The sequence below is a fragment of the Protomyctophum parallelum genome (assembly GCF_964188405.1).
Source record: "Protomyctophum parallelum genome assembly, chromosome: 3".
Classification (NCBI taxonomy): Eukaryota; Metazoa; Chordata; class Actinopteri; order Myctophiformes; family Myctophidae; genus Protomyctophum; species Protomyctophum parallelum.
Window position 1 is genome coordinate 53,458,136 of NC_139698.1, and position 20,035 is coordinate 53,478,170.

The 20,035-nt window shown below is 42.2% G+C and overlaps 1 protein-coding gene across 2 annotated transcripts in view; it reads left to right on the forward strand.

Moving 5' to 3' along the window:
- fhl3a (four and a half LIM domains 3a) overlaps positions 1–10,130 on the forward strand; it is a 54,720-nt gene extending 44,590 nt beyond the window's left edge. Inside the window, exons 3-7 of one of the 2 annotated variants that reach the window (XR_014569033.1) lie at positions 1–143; positions 4,462–4,631; positions 6,045–6,231; positions 8,081–9,294; positions 9,427–10,130. The exon at positions 1–143 is cut by the window's left edge and continues 32 nt beyond it. Coding sequence is in view for 1 of the 2 variants with exons in the window: in XM_083761024.1 (XP_083617150.1) it covers positions 1–143; positions 4,462–4,631; positions 6,045–6,231; positions 8,081–8,235 (655 nt within the window). In the remaining variant the exon portion in view is untranslated. Of the gene's footprint in view, positions 144–4,461; positions 4,632–6,044; positions 6,232–8,080 lie in introns of both variants that reach the window. The other variant, XM_083761024.1, reaches the window with a different exon arrangement.
- Positions 10,131–20,035: the final 9,905 nt, after the last annotated feature.

The following is a 20,035-nucleotide window of genomic DNA, read 5'->3' on the forward strand; positions in this document are numbered from 1 at the left end:
GCACTGCTTCCGCTGCTTCCGCTGCGACCGCTCCCTGGCGGACGAGCCGTTCACCAGCCACGACGACGCCCTGCTCTGCAACGACTGCTACTGCAACGAGTTCTCCTCCAAGTGCGTGGCCTGTGACAAGACGGTCATGCCAGGTGAGACATGCAAAATGAACGGATACGACATGTTTTACGGTATATACGTACTAGGCGTAGGGCCGTCTCCGAGTCCGACTGAGGATTTTTATCCCATTCTGACCTGAGATCAGATTCATACGAGGTTTCCACTGGACACACACTGGTCTGATTAACCCATTCTGACCTGAGATCAGATTCTAGAAATGTCAGTCGCTCTTCGATTTTTCAAAAATAGCAGACCTACAAGCTCGTATCGCGCCACTCGGTGGCGCGATAGGAGCTTGTAGATCTGCTATTTTTCAATAGCTAAAGCATAACATGATGCCGACACCAAAATGGGTGCCCGGTCAGAATGGGTTAAAGTTGAATCTGATTGGGCGAATGTTGTCTATTGTCGACTGGTAGTCGACTATAGAGCGCCGGAGTTCTGACGTCACTCGCTCATTCATCCCCTGGTCCCTACAGGGGTTCGCGGAAGTTGTTCTATTATGGAGAATAACATGGGGTCATCTTAAAATCGTCTCATATAAAAAGAATTGTCCAAAAATAAACAAACTGTCTCGGACGGTGACAGTCAGTCACTTATATTTGATACGGTCTGTTTCTAGTGAAAACAAATTCGGCAGCAGTAACATTAGCGTTGTCAGTTGATTCTGTCAGTTGCCAGTTGATTCCCTGATGTCATCGCTATAGGGACACATGCTTCAGTAGGCAGGGACTGGGGGTGGCAATGAAGGACCGGGAAGTCTGACGTAGCATTGTGGAATCCATGATCTCGACCGCGGTCGAAAAATGATGATGATGATTCTTCATATCTATTGTTTATTCTTCAATCACAGTTCTCATATGAGGCGATCTAATACAAATTAAAAAGTACACAAACCCGTGGACTAGCGATTTTGACATCAGACTTCAGTTCTCTATTGACAGTCTACTATAGACTTATTTAATTTAATTTATTGATTTATATTTTTTTATAATTTGACTGAGAGATTGGCAGTGGAATCAGTCTGATTACATAAAACATGTTACTGTATGCATAGAAGATCATTCCATTTGGGCTGTGGGGGGAGCCTTATAAAGCAATAAGCCATAAGAGGTCTCAGGTTATACCGGGTATTTTATAATGGCTGAGAGGCGTAGTGAGACCCGACACATAGTGGAGGGTCTCCGACCCTGTCGGCCATTATAAAATATGCGGTAAGGTGGGACCTCGCGTGGCTTATTGCGTTTTTAATAATAATTATTATTGCTCATTGCTTTAAGGAATGTGTATGCTGTTCTGTGTCAGGCGTGCTTATAACCCAATCCCTTTGCAGTGCTGGATTTTGGAGGGCGGAGCTGGAAATCTGCAGAAAGGGAGACAACCTGGCCAGTGTCCTCCCCAAACACTATAAAACACCTGCTGTGTTGATGTTCTGCTTTCTCCATTCCTCAGGCAGGCTGCAGGAGCATCCACACTAGAGCACCCCTTGCTTTTGTTCATCTTTTGATAGTTGGGCAGCAGTTCCCGGCTGCCAGCTTTATTTTGGAACGCGGAAATGATTTGTTTGATTAACTTTATTCATTAATTATTCGATAAAATACTTTTTTGCTGCTTTAAACTCCGTCTGGTCTCCCCATGAGCCAGCCTTAACAACGGTTACAAACATATATAGCAATATTACGTTTTTACTCGGCCCCCGTGCCTCCTATTCCCCCATCTCGGGTGACGGGGGAATAGGAGGCGCTTGATTGTCTTTACGAGGCCGCCCACATCTAAGCGGTGCTTGGATGCCCGCACGGCCAGGGTGCATAACCCATTCTGACCTGAGATCAGATTCATACGAGGTTTCCACTGGACACACACTGGTCTGATTAACCCATTCTGACCTGAGATCAGATTCTAAAAATGTCAGTCGTTCTTCGATTTTTCAAAAATAGCAGACCTACAAGCTCGTAGCGCGCCACTCGGTATGGCGCGCTATGAGCTTGTAGATCTGCTATTTTTCAATAGCTAAAGCACGACATGATGCTAACACCAAAATGGGTTCCCATTCAGAATGGGATAAAGTCAATCAAGTGCTCCCGTTCCCCAGTTCAGCGACAGAGCTGTGGGATCAGCTGGGAATGATATAAAGTGATTGAAGGTGTGGACTTTCGTGAGATTTACAACGGAAACCAGCCAATCAGAATCACGTATTGGGACTAACCGTTTTAGAATGTCAGATTTATACTTGCTTGGTTTCTAGTACTGTATACTGTATATACACAGTGTCACACACCAGCCCTCCTACGCATGCTTTCTTCTCCTTAACCCACTTAAGCCCTAGTTGGTCCAGTATACAGTATACAAATGGAACAAAATCCATTTACCTGTCAGAGGTTAAGGGGAGTCCTTGAAATGTAAATTAAGGTTTGAGAAGCAATGTTGTAGATCTGCTTATTTATTTAACTTTTTTTAGACATTTCTTTACGGTTTTTCTCCTATGACATCTCCGAAATAGGGACGCCAGGTCATTAAAAAGGCATTAGTGTCATTCAGTATATCCCAAATAATATCACGTGTCAACATTGCAAATTGAAAGTTCCTGACGTGACAAACACATTCTGAAGGGGGGAAACGTGTCATGGAGCATGTCTGCACTCGGTCCAGGAAGAAAGAGCACTTGAAAGATGGAGAGCTATACAGATCAAATAGATAACGAGGGAGAAAAGGGGATTTAGAAAATAGACAAGAGAGACGGGGAGAGAACGGGGCGAGGAAGAGGAAGGCTGGAGTTAGCGATTGAGCGGCAGCCAGCGCCGAATGTGACAGAGTAATTGCCAGTCTGCCTGACTTGTTGTGTGCGAGCCAAATCCTGAGGGCTGGCTGGCTGCCAGCGCTCTGATGATAACAAGAGATAAGCCAGCCCAGTCTATTTCAGCACCACCGTAGTGGCCAACGCAGCGCTCATAAAAAAATGGCAAACGATTCCAGGAAGAGACGAGCGGCGTTCCCCTCTTATTTTGGGGCCATTCCGTCTTTCTTCTTTTTTTGGGGGTGAAGATGTTTGCATGTCGGCCAGGCCTCTACATTATCATACCCCCCCCCCCCCCCCCCCCCCCCCCCCATGGAAGCCCACAGGAAGTTAATAGCACACTGTTCACACTGTTCAGTCCATTTAGTATGCTGCCTGTGTGTGTGTGTGTGTGTGTGTGTGTGTGTGTGTGTGTGTGTGTGTGTGTGTGTGTGTGTGTGTGTGTGTGTGTGTGTGTGTGTGTGTGTGTGTGTGTGTGTGTGTGTGTGTGTGTGTGTGTGTGCGTGCGTGCGTGCGTGCGTGCGTGCGTGCGTGTGCGCGCATAAGTGCTTTTGTTTCTATTCTCAAGTCTAAGTCCCATCCTGTGTCTTTTAATAGAGCCGGCAGATACTATTGTAGTGTTTTGCATGTAGACACACAGACACACGCACGCACTCAAAAGCTGACACACACATACTTGACTCTGTTAAACAATTGGGCACTAGGTTATAGTGTTTTGCCCAGAGAGAGAGAGAGAGAGAGAGAGAGGGAGATCAAAGACACAGCGATGGAATCCTCAGAAGCTCTTTTGGTTACCAAGATGGATCTGATAGGCGGCGCTGAAATGCTCCCCTGGTGCCAGAGATTGTCATCCAGATGTTGAAGTATTGTTGATGGAGCGATTCCTTTTTTGTTCTCACTCAGTTTATCTTTCCGCGAAAATATTTCCTCTCCGTGAAGGACACTCTGGGTGCTGTTGTCTCCTGCCCACTGTCATTTATCATCTCATTTGGGCTTCGTTTCACTGTCAGATTCCCTTTATTCACCAAGTACAATAAATTATTGTATTGGTGCAGATGCTTGCATACCGACGGCTTGCATTGCAAAACAGCCTATAATGACACAGCAAGGACATCAGCAATGATGCCCGCACTAGACATACGATAGAACGCTGTCCTTGCAAGATATATGATGCATTGGTACAGCCTCTTGAAATGTATTAACTATTAAATGATTGCATGTATATTATAATAATAATATATAATAGCAGAGCTCGACTTGAGACTTGAAAGATGAACTCAATCAGATATGACCTGGTAAAACCCCGGAGCAATATGCTTATTCAAAGAACAATACCACTTTAAATATATTAATTTATCACAGACCTATACTGTACTGTACTATACTTTTGCTAAATATAATTTCAACTTTTCTTCTGCCTCTATATCCCTGCTACTCTCGTTTGTTCGCTACTCACTCACTCTCAGTGCATTATTTCTCTAATTGGTTGTTTGTAGGTTTGTTTACAAATGTAACACTCATTTCTCTCTCTCTCTCTCCCTCTCTCCGTCCCCTAGGTACGAGGAAGCTGGAATATGGTGGCTCTACGTGGCATGAGGCCTGTTTCATATGCCACAGCTGTGAGCAGCCTATTGGCTCTAAGTCCTTCATCCCTGACAAGGATGAGCACTACTGCGTGTCCTGCTACGAGGACAAGTTCGCTCCGCGCTGCACGCGCTGTAAAAAGGTACCAACTGTGACTCATTCACTTAGTTGTTAGCCACTTAAAACCCCAGACAGAACACTTTGTTTGACCGTGGCCTGAACATCTGGTATTAAAACATTTTCAGACACTTAATGTTGCACGCTGATTTGCTATTTTTGAGGTTTTGCCTATAACGCTACAGTATGACCAAAATAGGGATGGCCAGGCTTAAATTGGTTAAGCATAAGTGGATTAAATAATCATCATTTATCAGAAAATGCTACATCGTTGGTTAGTTAAGGTTAGCCGAGGAGAGGCTTCTGGCTCCTTGACATGTTTCATTTCTTTTCTTTTTCTCTCTTTGTGTGTCCCCTTTTTGAGGACAAGAGGTAAAACAAGGACCAGTGCTGTAAAAGTGCTCAATCTTAACAGACAGAGTGCTCTCTCCTCCACTTCACATTGTTTAACGTGTCTCGTTTTAGCGCACACTGCTGCATTGTCACAAGTAGGCTACTTTGAACTGCCCCACTGTCTCAATAAGGTCTTTAAATGCCACTTATATGGATTCTCAGTCGCTGTCATTTGGATTGCATAGAAGCCAGAATGTCATGTCGCGCAGCGAAAAGAGCTCTATCCACAAACTCTCAATGTGTCGCAGTTCGGTCCTTTCACACTGTCTGACAAATTGCACATTAGGGCCCTCATTTATCAACTGAGTGTAAAAATCTGCCCCAAATTCGAGTGTCGGTTTTATAGTACAGTCATGTCGCCACGGCATTTATAAAGTGATCGCAAACAGTTGATCCTTCCTTAAGTTCATTCCTAGCGGTGATAAATGTGACGGCTGAAATCAATCTGGCACGCCCTACGAAATCAAGCCTTGCCCTCGTTTTTTGCGACGTGAACAACTGCAATACGACCACACACAACGTATGGAAACCATGGTTACAAAAGTTTCCCCCGCTTAATTGCCTTGCCTTCCGGTAATTCCGGCGTGCACCCATATTTTGGCGTATACGCCGCTTTGATAAATGAGGGCCTAGGACAGGGTACCCCAATAGGCGGCCCGTGGGCCATTTGCGGCCCACAGAGCGCCCCCTTGTGGCCCATGAAAGAATTTCCAAAAAAAAAAAAGAAGTTTTTTTCTTTTTTTTTTTAAGGGTCCCAGATATAAATGGCATTAAATGGGGGTCAGTAGCCTATGCATGTCAAACTGGGCATCCTTTTCAAATGGGGTCTTGCCCTGAAAATGAATTTTCAGGGCAAGACCTCGACTTCGCGCGTGCAGACTCGGCCCCCAGCCTGGTACGCTAGTCAAAATATGGCCCTTGAGGAAAATTAATTGGGGAACCCTGGCCTAGGACTTTAGGCAATACAAAAAAGTTCAGGCGTGAGATTGGATTTCGGCTTTTTAATCCATGCATATCCATGTGTGTACTGTATATATTTTGACAGACCCTGGCTAAAGGTGGAGTGACCTATCGGGACGAGCCGTGGCATAAGGAGTGTTTTGTGTGCACTGGGTGTCAGATGCAGCTCGCCGGGCAGCACTTCACCTCCCGAGACGACAGCCCCTACTGCCTGGTGTGCTTTGGCAGCATCTACGCCAAGAAGTGTGAAGCCTGCAGTAAACCCATCACAGGTCTGCACTATATATATCACTGTGTTAAAATCCTTTAAAATCCTTTAAAACCGGGAAAGCGTCTGTGCCATTTTAGATATTAGCTACTGTATATTTGAACTCATTAAAATCCTTTAAAACCGGGAAAGCATCTGTGCCATTTTAGATATTTAGCTACTGTATATTTGAACTCATTAAACTGTCCAAATCATTTAGCCTCCTCGCCAAGGTCTTTTCAGTCAGGTCCTTATTTTATAACACATTCTCTGCCAAACCCAAGTTTCCCCGAGTTTATTTGTATTGATCCAGCATAGCCTCGCTTTGATCCACCGAGTAGTAGCAGTAGCTTCCCCGTCGCTAGGCGGCAGTGGCTGGTAGTAAAGCAGCTGGATGGGAACCGTAAGGTTACTACCAGTTTTCCATCCCGGGCTCTGCAGAGTTAGTGTCGAAGTGACTCCTTGAGCAAGACGCTGAACCCCTAATTGCTCCCGATGTGCAGATCGGGGCCTTGCATGGTTTCCTGCCGCCATCAGTGTATGAATGTGTGTGTAATGGGTGAATGTAATGCACAATCTATGTAAAGCGCCTTGGATGAAGGCGCTATATAAATGCACCGTTTACCATTTTAGACAATGCTTGTTTCCACGGTGTGACGTCATTGAAATGTTTCCGCTCCGTCCACTTCTATTATAAGCGCAATCTTTAGCTGGGGTTTTTCTCTGAATTGAGGTGCAGATTGAGGTGATTATACAGAATGTCGATGTTAGGAGCTCACTAAAAAGTCCTTGTGACCTCGCGGTTACTATATTAAGTCTGTGGAGGGCTTCACCATGACTAATTTGCATTGACGTTGATCTCCTCCTTTCACCAATAAATCTAGTGTGAATACTTCCACGGCCTTTACTAAAGGATAAACTCTCTCTCAATATCTAACGTAAACAAGACCAAAACAAAAGTGGTGACCTATATTGAATACGGCAGATTAGAAGGATTCCGAAATCACCACAGACGGCAAAGCATGGCTCACCGACTTTCGTGCAACACCCGAGACCCGTGTTTGCGCGTCTCCATTTTACATAGACAAGCTCGTTCATTCAGGAAACGGCGCAAATGTGTCAGATGGATTATTTTTTTCCTTTGTGGCAACAGAAAGAACAGGGAAATATAGGTCTTAAAGGACAACTTTAGTTTTTTTCAACCAAGGTTCATGTTTTAGGTTGTTATTAGAGAAAGTAAAAGATTAGTGTTAATTTTTTTTCATTTGCTGCTTTCTTTCGTTTTAGGGATTTTAGCTCTTTTTGACAGGGGGGGCGGGGCATTCGAGCATGGGGCTAAATATGTATATTTTTACAAAATGTTATGGTAATTTATTTTTGTATTATTTACTATAGTGGTAATAAACCCCAGGAAATTACATCTGGCCACAGAAGATCACAGGATCTACTGAATGTGAAGTTAGCCTACTGGGGGAAGGCTTATACTGTGTGTATAGGCTCAATATGTCAGTTTGTCACATTCAGTAGATCCTGTGATCTTTTGTGAAGGTCAGATGTAATTTCAGATGTAATTTCTTGGGGTTTATTAGGACTATAGTAAATAATACAAAAATAAATCGTCATAATATTTTGTAAAGAAATACATATTTAGCCCCATGCTCGAATGCCGCCGCCCCCCTGTCAAAAACTGCTAAAATCCCAAAAACAAAAGAAAGCAGCAAATGAAAGAAAATTTACACACACCTTGTAGTTTCTCTAATAACAACCTAAAACATGAACCTTAGTTGAAAAAAACTAAAGTTGTCCTTTAAATGTTAGCTATAAGTAACGCCATTATTAAACGCTGTCCGTCTCTCGCTCCCTTTGTGCCTCAGGCTTCGGAGGAGGGAAGTACATCTCATTCGAGGACCGCCAGTGGCACCAGACGTGCTTCACCTGCTCCCAGTGTTCGGTGACCCTGGTCGGAGCCGGCTTCTTCCCCGCCGACGGCGACAGGATCCTGTGTCGCGAATGCAACAGCAACCTATAGAGCCGCTCCTCCCCTTTACCTTTTTACCTTGATCTATAGATTCTATACCATGCTCCGTAAGCAGCGTATGCAGAACCCCCAAACCACCGCAGAGGCTCCTAACACATGCATAACACGTACATAGATGTGCGTGTCCCTTTTTGACTGTTTGTTCAGCCTCCCCTATACTTCTTAACACATGCTTCCCTTCAGATTAAGTGGTTCTCAAACTGTTTTTTTGTTGTCGTTTCTTTTACACATTTCGAGGACCCCTCGTAACTCTGAGAATGTATAAATCTCTCATAGTTATACAGACCTGTAAATGTTCCATTTGGAACCCCCTTGAGGAAACCTGAAGATCCCACTGGACCCCACTTTGAGAACCACTGCTTCAGATGATTCTTATACACACACACACACACACACACACACACACACACACACACACACACACACACACACACTTATACACGCACGCACTCACGCATGCATGCACGCACACACACACACACACACACACACACACACACACACACACACACACACACACACACATAGCCATATGCAGTGAAATCTGAAGCGCTATTTTAACTCACTTTTAAATGAACTCTCTAGATGTTACTAAGAGACTGCTCTCCTCATGCTCCGTCTCTGATTTGGGTGTTCTTATTCTGTATAGTCCGCATTTATCGCCGCAGTTATTTTGCCAAATGAAAAGAACAAAAAACAGATAATAATGATCATATGAAACTACGTTCTTGCAGTGCCTTAACAGTAAAGTCAGATATTGTATGTTATGTAATGTCATAAACCTAAGAAAACCGCTATGCAATCATTTTAGCGAATATTTGATATGAATGAATTGGCCACCACCAGATGACGGTGGTGGTGACATTCTGAAAAGCGCAGACCCAGGAGTCGGGACACACAACTACTAATATGTAAAGCTGTTGAGTCTGCATAATGTTCAGGTGTGGTTGAGTTTGCTGTTTTAATTGCATTTGTATGCATTGTTTTGAATGTCCTCGAGTGTCAGTTCTCCTTCTACACTGTCTTCATGTCCCTTCACCAGAGTGTCAGGTCTCCTTCTACACTGTCTTCATGTCCCTTCACCAGAGTGTCAGGTCTCCTTCTACACTGTCTTCATGTCCCTTCACCAGAGTGTCAGGTCTCCTTCTACACTGTCTTCATGTCCCTTCACCAGAGTGTCAGGTCTCCTTCTACACTGTCTTCATGTCCCTTCACCAGAGCAACCTAGAGTAGTGCTTCTCAACCTGTTGTCTCGTTCGCTGCCCACCCATCTGTCCACGTAACACGGCCGGTTAAAGTGACATACATACTCTTACATAGGATCTGTGTGGCGAAATTAGGAGGGGGAGGGGGAGAGAGATTTCTCACATTCTGTCCGTCGAGTTTTCTCTCCGTTCGCTTGCCGACTGGGGCCATCCCGACGTGTACGTGAAATGTTTTCCTCTGGTCCTGGACTGGTATTTTATAACTCAGCCATACTAAGCCAAATCTCAATTGATTGTTATAATTCAAAGGTCTCTGTTATCTGTCAAGTGTCTATTTTAATGTGGTGTACCACTCAGGTTTATATTAGAAGTAGGTCGGGAGTGGCTTATTGTCGGTATCAGCCGGTAACACTAGTCTATCCCCGCTACAATGCGCTAGAGACCCCTGGGAGATGGATTGCTGAGGTGGAGCGCCACACCTACCATCAGCTCCCAGTTATTACCTCTCTAGCAAATATTATGACAGTGTCAGGATTTGTCAATCAGACATGCTCCATTGGCGTGATGGCATATAATAAATTTGACCTATACTTTTGCACTCAGGGGTATGACATAATGTGCAGATTCCACCAGTGCTGGTTGCATATAGGCTACATATGTGGGGTCACTGGGGGAGCTACTCTAACAACTGCCATTGAATGGATGAATAGGTGTATAGGCCAGGGGGGCAGTCAGCCAGATATTTCGTGAAGCCTCATTTGAAATCGGTAGTTCATATAATGGCCTGTTGTGGCGCTGGACCGGACCCAAAAAGCCCCATAGCTCCATAGAGGCCCATGTATTTTGGCCCAACTTCACCTAGACTGTATTACCTTAATAAACATGGTCATGAATACTTTCTTCTTCCAGTCACTAGTTTAAAGTCTCATTTCTAATGTCATAATATTCTTTTTGGAAAATTATGGTCCCATTAATTAAAAACATTACCATAAAGAAAAAAAAACATCGCGTATGTTCTGAGGGGCGTGGCTACCGTTACAGTCTATGATCGGGATTCCCCTCCCACTCGAGTCAAAATAAAAACCAACGGAGAAGAAGGGGGGAAGTCCCGCCTCGTTGTCTGGGCAGCCAATGACCAGCTGGTATACAAAACGGAGCCAGCCAATGGCCAGCTGGTACCAAAGATGGCGACTTACATCAGGAATTAGCATATTATTACAGGCTTCATTTTACGTTCATGTTAGACCCGGGGAACGCTTTGTCCATATTTTTTACAGTCTATGGTATAGGCGTAAACGATTTCTCATTAACCCATTCTGACCTGAGATCAGATTCATACGAGGTTTCCACTGGACACACACTGGTCTGATTAACCCATTCTGACCTGAGATCAGATTCTAGAAATGTCAGTCGCTCTTCGATTTTTCAAAAATAGCAGACCTACAAGCTCGTATCGCGCCACTCGGTGGCGCGATATGAGCTTGTAGATCTGCTATTTTTCAATAGCTAAAGCATAACATGATGCTAACACCAAAATGCCCGTTCAGAATGGGTTAACATAAGAAAGGTTTCCAACTATACACGGAGGCGTAAAAAAACGTACGAGCACACCTCACCCGCGTGAAACCCCCGTCTCTGTTCAGTATGTTAAGTGGTCAGATGGGTGGGCCGTGTGTATTTTCAGGATTTAAAAAAGAAAATCATGAGGTTTTTCTTTTTTACATAATCTTTTGATGTTTTAGTATCATTAAAAATCGTAGTGTTTTGCCAATTATTTTGGGACCCACTTGCAAAAGCCCCACGGCCCACCGGTGATACCCCGGCCCACAGGTTGAGAACGACTGACCTGGAGAGAACAGGATAGGTACTGTATGGACATTGCTGCAGAAAGTGAGATTCATAAGGTGTGTGTAACCACTTAAGAGTTGAACCCTGGTCTTCTGTGTGGGAAACCCAACAGCTACTGGTCGTCCAAAGTGGAACCCCCTTTGGAGTATGTGCGAAATGCAGGGTTCGATTTGTGAAAAAAAAAAAAAAAAAAAAAAAACAGGAGGGGCCCTATATACACTTAAATATCAGATATATAATATCACAACAGATCTGGTATAGATGTTTAATCAAAATAAAAATTTACATTTTACAACATACTTTTCTTTTTTATTGTTAAATTGTTAAATAGTGACATCAAACATAAGTATTAAATATATCAAAGCCAATGTTTTGATTTAATTCAGTCTGACCAGAAGCAGGGATCAAATGTCCTAAAAAAAATCTAAACTTGGCGTAAACTTGGTTAAAACATTAAGAGGGGCGATATCAAAGGAAGAGGCAGGATTCCACCTCCACAAGTCCGACCCTGGCAAAATGTGCATTATAGCCCAAATATACTGAGAAAGAGAGAGAAACCGAGATTGAAGAGAAGATTGATAGAGCCATTATAAAGGTTTTAGAAGGTAGTCCAAGTTACTCGCAATCAAGTCATTTGCACTATGGATAAGATATTCTCTTGCTACCATGTTACGTGCACATAATATACGAACACGATTCAAAGAATTTATACATCAACCATATTCACATGGTGAGCATTTTGCTATTGCTGTGTACACATGGGTGTATGATGATGAAAGACTAAAGTCACCACCATGTGAATATGGTGAATAGACCACTCTTTATCCTATATTATTGTCTTTTTGTTGACTTTTTACATGTTGTATTCCTCATAAAGGCCTTTGTCTGTCCCTGCCTTTCGTTTGTTGTCTTAAATGTTTCTATTTCCATTGCTCAGAGAAATGGGCTTGCCCAAAATAATTAAATATTTCAGTGTAATTGTTACAGTTTCAGTATGCATGTCTTTGTACTTCATGGCTATTTGCCACAATAATTATTTTGTTGCTGTCAATGTTGTTGTTGTTTTGTTATGCTTGTTTGTCACATTTATATGAAAAGTTAAGAAAATTATATAATGCCCATATTTCATTGTTTGAGCTTTGATGCTGGCAAGTCAGAGTTGGCAAATGTGCTTTTTAAGATGGAAAAATAGACCATCAATGTGAGAACGATATAAACTTTCAAAACAGATGATGATTGATGTGACCAAATTTGACATTGATGTGATTTATTTGTGAAGTCTTATCAAATAAATGTACATTAAATGATACTTTATGTGTTGTTTCTTTCTTCTTGTTTTTTTGTTTTTTACATGATATATCAATGCAACAACTGTAGGCTACGTGTGTGTCTGTAATTGGATAACAATTCAGTTTGAACCTGTTTGCATCCTGTAACTTAAGTTTTCTGTGGTCTTGCTTCCAACATCCAGAGCTAATCCCAATGGTGTGCTAACCATCAAAAGTCTTTCTAGGAAAGCCCCCCTCCCTCCCTCGCCCTGTGTGCGTACGTGTGAGCGAGTGCATGCCTATGTGACAGACAGGGAGAGCGAGAAAGCATGTGCTTGTGTGTGTGTGTGTGTGTGTGTGTGTACGCATGAGCTGGTGTTTATGCTGACGAGACTGTTTCATGGCCTTGATGAAGCACACACACATACAGGCCAATAACAAACAGACCGCCAGATACGCTCTCCTGTCGGCATTGGTGGTGAATGCGCCACCCCCCCCCCCCCCCCCCTCCAACTCCCCACCCCCCCTCCAACTCTGTTTCAGATTTTTTCACCAAAAAAGGAAATGGAAAACTCATAGCCACATGGGGGGAGGGGGATGTGAGAGAGAGAGTGTGGGAGAGGGAAAGAGGGGAGGAGGGAGGATGTTCACATCTGGAGTTGCTCCATGGCACTTTCAGGGGGTGGGGGGGGGGCAGTTGTGCTCACGCATACACATGCCGTGCGCACGCACGTGCGTGCGATTGGATTTATGGGAAGGGGTACTTAGGCGAAGAGGTGATGGGTGACAGGAAAGGTCAACGAAACCATCTCACAAAGAGATCTCTGCCCAACTTCATATGGGAGCCGCCCGCGTGCATCTTTTATAAACGCAAGAGAATTCAGTATGTTAACAAACTATACGGTAACTCTCACACGCTGCTAGTATTACTATCCATTGCACTCGATGCACTGGCACTTTAGTATAATGTCACTGAACTCAGGGAAATTGATTGTAAATGGACTGTCAAACAGTCTGTTAATTAATCAGTTGTTGGGACTGTTAACTGACAGCTGGAATGGACTTCACGCCAGTATGGCCTTCACGCCTTATGTGTTGTACTGTCCCCTGCTGATACGGTCCCCTTTGATTTAGCTGTGTGTGCTTGTTGTGCATAATGACGGTTTAAAAAATAATTTAATTGTAATAGACAAAGTCATGATCTGTCTCATGTATGAAGTCACAACACCAACATTGATGAGGCAGTATTGCTTTGTTTTTCATTTCGTGAAAAATGAAGGTGGTTAGGTGCAGTTTCTTCCCAACAGCAGAGATATCTTTGGTACTGGTTCTTGATTAATTCCTAGTCTCCACATGCTCCTGTGTATATGTTCCTGGTCATCAGTTTTTTGTCTGTTAATAGACCCCTATTCGACCTTCCCTTTCTCTGCCTCGTCCTGCCTCTGTGCTGCAGATCCACCTCTTGAAGTGACACGAAGACGTTAAACTAGTGGTAGGATGATGAGGCCAAGTGTTGCTCATAGGCAACACTTGACACTGTCATCACTAGATACTTTGAATTCAATTTAGTTCAAACGCTTAAACACTTTGACCCTGGAGTCCCCGTTTTGGGCATGTCATTACAGGGGAAGAGCTCCAAAGGTTTTGATTTAACCGATGACAGACATTTCAACAAAGAATCGGATGGCTGTTTATTGGAAAGAGATCATATCCCCCTTAAACCCCATTTATACTTGTATACTACATCCACTAAATATAATAGTGTGCATAAATTAAGGCAACATTAATCATTTTAATATCTCATTCTATTCCTCTTTCTCTCCTCTTCCTGCAAAAACAGGAAGAGACACAAAAGGTTAATTCTCCTTTTGTTTGTTTTTTTGTCCGTGTCAAGTAGAATCAAGCCTGCCCTGCTGGAAAGGCCTGAGAAAGTAGTGCATTATGACCCTCCATTTAGCTTGTTATTGAAATGCCACGTTCACTTTAGCTCGTAAATGTTAATTCAATAAATAGGATCACAGCTTGTTTCTCATACTCACTTAGAGAGAGGGTGATTCACCGCAGACAAAACACATTAGCTTGATTATTTAAGTGGCCCTTATAATACAACGTACTGTATTGAATCAATGAAACGATCATATTCAGGTCATGGGGCTGAAAAGAATAACATGAGTTGTCGTACTCTAGCTTCATTCCATCAGCCGTCTTTAACGGTGGACATGTGAGTGTGGCCTTTAGGCTGTGTGCCAAAGTTGTCATGTCCAAACTACGCAAAGATGGGGAAACATTTGACTAGAACTCGCTTTAGTTCACACAGATGCACATGCATGCACGCAGCGCACACACACATTCGCTGAGACTTTTGATACATGTATACTGTCCTTCAGTGGTAACTATACTCAAGTACTCAAACGTTTTAATTTGGAGGACCCTTAAAGGTATATTCAGTGATTTCACTCAAAAAACCTTTTTGGCCTGGGACCCAGCCTTTCGTCCAATCAGGATAGAGAGTCAAAAACGAAACCTAAGGTTTTTTGACCCCCAGGGGTTAACTGGGGACAGGGAGGAACTCCTTATATGGCCAGCACACTCTATAGTAGGGAGGATTATCACAACAAAACAAAAAAATAAGTGATATTTGAATTAAGTGAAATCACTGAATATACCTTTAAAGGGATACGGGTATTTCACTTAAAAAACATTAGGTCATTTCATCGTCTACTCAGGCTTATGTGAACACCCCAGACAGTTTTTAAGTTGCTCGATTCAGTATTTAGATATTTGATATTCATTTTAGTTGCCCCGCCCCCTTCCTATACAAACCCATATTGTAACTTCAAACTCCATTTGAACCAGTTTGATTATTCGAAAACACCTTGTTTCCCAAACAGTTGGTCGGGAGGGACCCATGTTTGGGTCGCGGACCATTAAATTAAAAACATTTTTAATTGAGTAAGTATTTCATATAATAAAATGACAAAATCCAATAATTTCCATAAATAAATAAATAATAATAATAAATACATCCCGGTGTATATATATATATATACAAAGCTTAAGAAGTAGTGGAAATAGCAGATCCACAAGTAGCAAATAGCAGATCTACTATTTTCACTATAGTTCTGGTATACGTTTCATTTCTCTTTTAGGTTGTGATCGAGCCAAAAGGTTTGGGAACCAGCACTGTGTACAGAATACAGTCCCAAAGAAAGATAGACAAATAGGATAAACTAGTCTGTACTACTGTAGCATGATGAGATTGTTGCTTAATTGTCATCATTAAATACTTGAATCAATTTTGTTCAAACGCTTAACCGCTTTAACCCTGGAGTCTGAAGTGGCTAACTGAGAGACATTGGCTGTTTATTGGTATAACCTGATTTATACATGGATAATAAATCTAATAACATAAAATATAATTCCAGCATGCTCCTCTTCATTAAGCACTTAAGTTCTTTTATACCTCCATGGGAAGGTCACTGAACAGTGCTTCACAGAAACACGGCCGTTTGTCAGACTGCTAATAAACACTCAGCGTGTTTCAACATTTCTCAGGCCAAGGACCCCTAATTAGTTGAGAGAGAGAGAGATGAAGTAGGCAACTTCAGTACTAAACACCAATACTAATACTAAAATTGTGTTGCAGATTTCTTTCTTTTTTTTTGAGTGGTGCAGCCACTCCAAGGAACAGCAATGTGTGTCCCTTTGTATGTCTGTTTAACTTAGTACCAACAGATGACAAAGTGGCACTGTTGACTGTACACTGTGCATGCAGGTGCATGATGGGAAGCTGAGTTTTTAGTGTAACACCAGCACAGAGCACAGTGCAGTATACAGACTACTGCGAGCAGGGCAACATGCCGAGGGGGGCTACAAAATGTGCCAAAAAGTGCCCCAAGCCGACCCTCAAAATAAAATAAAAATCTCTGCGGCTCCACCACGTAATAACGAGCGGCCGTGTGTGCGTCCTCACAAACAGAGAAAATAGCCGATCTGGATGAGGAAGAGAAGGGAGGGAGAGAAACTATACAGAAACCTGTGGCCTGTAGAATGATGTTACTATAAGGTGCATGTCACTGTTTGATGACGTTGCCCATTAGGACCTGACGAGTGGTCCTAATGGGCCAAAGAGGTGGCTGAAATGTGCAGATCAAGCTTGTAGATATCTTAATACCGGTATTCATAGGATGCAATAAAATGTATACTTACAGTATGTGCTAAAGTACAATACGGGTTGTGATATTTCAGACAAGCCAGATTGAAGATATTATTTATTCAAGGGTGTTTATTAGTCAACATCTAATGTTAAAGCTGCACTATGTAACCAGATTTAAACCCGATTTCCTGTGCTGTCATTTTTTACCATGAGCTAATAGAGCCTGCCTGCTTGCTCAGGGGATACATTGAATCTTGACATTGAAACCACACACACACACACACACACACACACACACACACACACACACACACACACACACACACACACACACACACACACACACACACACACACACACACACACACACACACACACACACACACACACACACACACTTACCTTAACATCTATAGCTTAACAAAAATAACAGACCTGCTAATATGCAGGTCCGTCACCTGCATATATTAGCAGGTGTCGGACTGTCACAAGGTACTGTAGTTAGCTAGTTAGGTAAACATGATAAATGGCTAAGCTGTTTCTTTTTTCTATTTATCTAGAAATACATTTTGTAATTTGGTTCCACGGAACGCTTGTTTGTCTTGTTACACAATGTGCTATTAAATTACCTGTTGATAAATCTCATTTGCTCGCTAAACAGAAAGGCATTTGTTTCATCCAGGAAGAAACACATGGATTTCAGGATGCCACATGAAGGCCAACAATGGCCAACGTTTGACTGTTTGTTTGGGCATTTTGTTTTTCAGCAGTAGTTCCCATGCATGTGGTCCTAATTGAGTGAATGGTTAAGCAATGGGCTGGCATTATGAGACATAAGGCGCCTAAAGTTGTTATAGTACCATGTAGCTACTATACACCTTGCGTCTGTCTACAGCAGAAAACTATAACGTCAAGTAAAGATATAATTGGGGCTGCAGTGGTTCAGGAGGTATAGGCTCCCTGTTAGTGTTGATTTTTCACACCAAATTTGGTTTAGTTTATATAGTCTTTTGAATAAAAATTCATTTAAGTTTTAGTGATGTTTTAGTCATCTGAAATGTTTTAAATGTAGTGTCAGTATAGTTTTAGTTGATTTAGTCAACAAATGTATTTTGGCTCCCGAGCTTGTAGACAAGCTTGTAGACGTGTCTCTAAAGTTCTACTGGATCTTTACTCCACTAGTCCCTCCATAACATTATAGTCTAGTTTTATTTTGTTGAGGAAATCGTCAATATATTATTCAATTAGTCTTAGTCATCGTATCTTAGTTATTATGTAGTTTTCGACAGTGAAAAAAAGGTAGTCAACGAACATTTTTCGTCATAGTTTTAGTCCACGAAATCAACACTGCAAATAGTTTTGCAAATCAAAACTGCTGTATTTCTGTCAAAGTGTCCTTGAGCAAGACAGAGAACCCCCGTATACCTGCTCCCAATGAGCAGGTTGGTGTCTTCCATGGTTTGTAGTGCCATCGGCATGTGAATGTGTGTGAGAATTGATGAATGTAATCATGCACATTGTAAAGCGCTTTGGAGAAAGGCACTATATGAAATGCGTCATTTTACCAATTGCAGAAACTTGATCAAGTCAGAAAACAGGTGGGTTTGGTCTCTCTCATCAACTCCAGGCCATGCGACGTTGACTACAGTGGATGTTGTCTAGACAGGCAGACTGATGGATTACTCAGACCGTTACTGTTCACATCCATTGCCAACTGTTAAGCAAGACATTGTGATGTGAACATTGCAAAACAGTTTTATATATCAAGCCAACGGGTTATACTGTAAAAGGATATCTGATCTGACACATTTGTGCGAGGGGCAGGTGAATGGTGTCCCTTGCAAAAACCTACACGGACAACTGGCATTGCTCATAGACAAATTAAAAGTACACAAGTACGTACTGTGCCTATTTTGAATCTGATAGATGCAAATTATAGTATGCAGATGTACAGTATGTTTGGTTAATTGTTCACCCATTATGGTATTTTGATGGGCTTATGCAGTTTGCGTGTCCACAAATCCACAAAAGTGTTATTTATATAGCAAGTTGTTGATGCTATAGGTTTGATGTACAGGGTTTTATTATATCCTCCTAGTTAGGCTACTTGTAGCATTCTATTTGAGCATTTACCCTGTCAGTTGTTGTCATTTACTTTGTAAAGTCTCTGTGAACGTACAGTAAATATGTTTAGTCATTGACATTGACTCGGTTAGTCAGATTCATTCAACTGACTCTGGAAAAAGCCTTTAACTGGAAAGATTGTCTGGGTTTATGTATGATTGATATGGCATGCACTGCATTGATGTTGGTTTGGTGCTTTAAATATGGTCCAAGACAAATAAAACCAACTAAGACATTTCTTAAATAATCATAAATAATCATTGTTGTCAAATATCTAAATCAGGGCATCATTGTTTATGAGATACATTGTTCCACTGTGATGCAACAGGGCATGCGAAAGGGCTGAGTAAGCACTCGCTAAGTGATGTTGATTCATTGAAGATGACTCCAGGAACCTCAGGACTGACTTCTGGAACGGTGTCCAAATTGCAATGATAGATCAGGCGCTTGGTAGCCCTCCTAACTCCCTGAAATTAGGGGTCCATGTGGTAACACAGTCTACACACTGTCTCAACCCCTTGTTGTCTCTCACGGAGCACAAGTCAACCCAAAAAGACAGTTACATACTTTCCAGTAAGTAACTGGAAATATAATTTTTCTTAGCTTTTTCTTTTTTTAAAGCAAGCTAGAAAGTATAATTACAAAATATGGAGAAACATTTCTTTCTTTAATGAAGTGGCTATACATCTGAGTGATGTAATTATTACAGTTTGAGTATAAAACAGTAAAAACAAAAGCATACATAAAAAGGTATAAAACAAGAAAATATAGACAAATTAATAGTTGAGCGTGTGAGCCAGCACAGTGACGGTCTAGGAAACTGTTTCCTTCTACAGCGAATACAGTCAGAACTAGGAAAAGTGTCCTTCTGGGCACAGGTCTCCACAAGGAGGATAGGAGTGTGTGTGATGTTTGGCAAAATGTTTAGGAGTAATATAAACATGTTTTTTTGTTTGTTTGTTTTTTGCAACAATGTTCTTCATTTTTTGGAGGAAATGCAGAGCCAGATTACTCATAGCATCTCTGAGGATATAGAATTCTGGATGTGCAGCATTTTGTACAAAACGGGCTACTCCTGAAAACTTTGGAAGACAATCTTAGCCAATCAGTGTAGAATCTGAGAAATCCAACAGTGTAGTCTTGATCACATGACTACAGAGATCATGTGTACCGATCTGCGTGAGATTTGG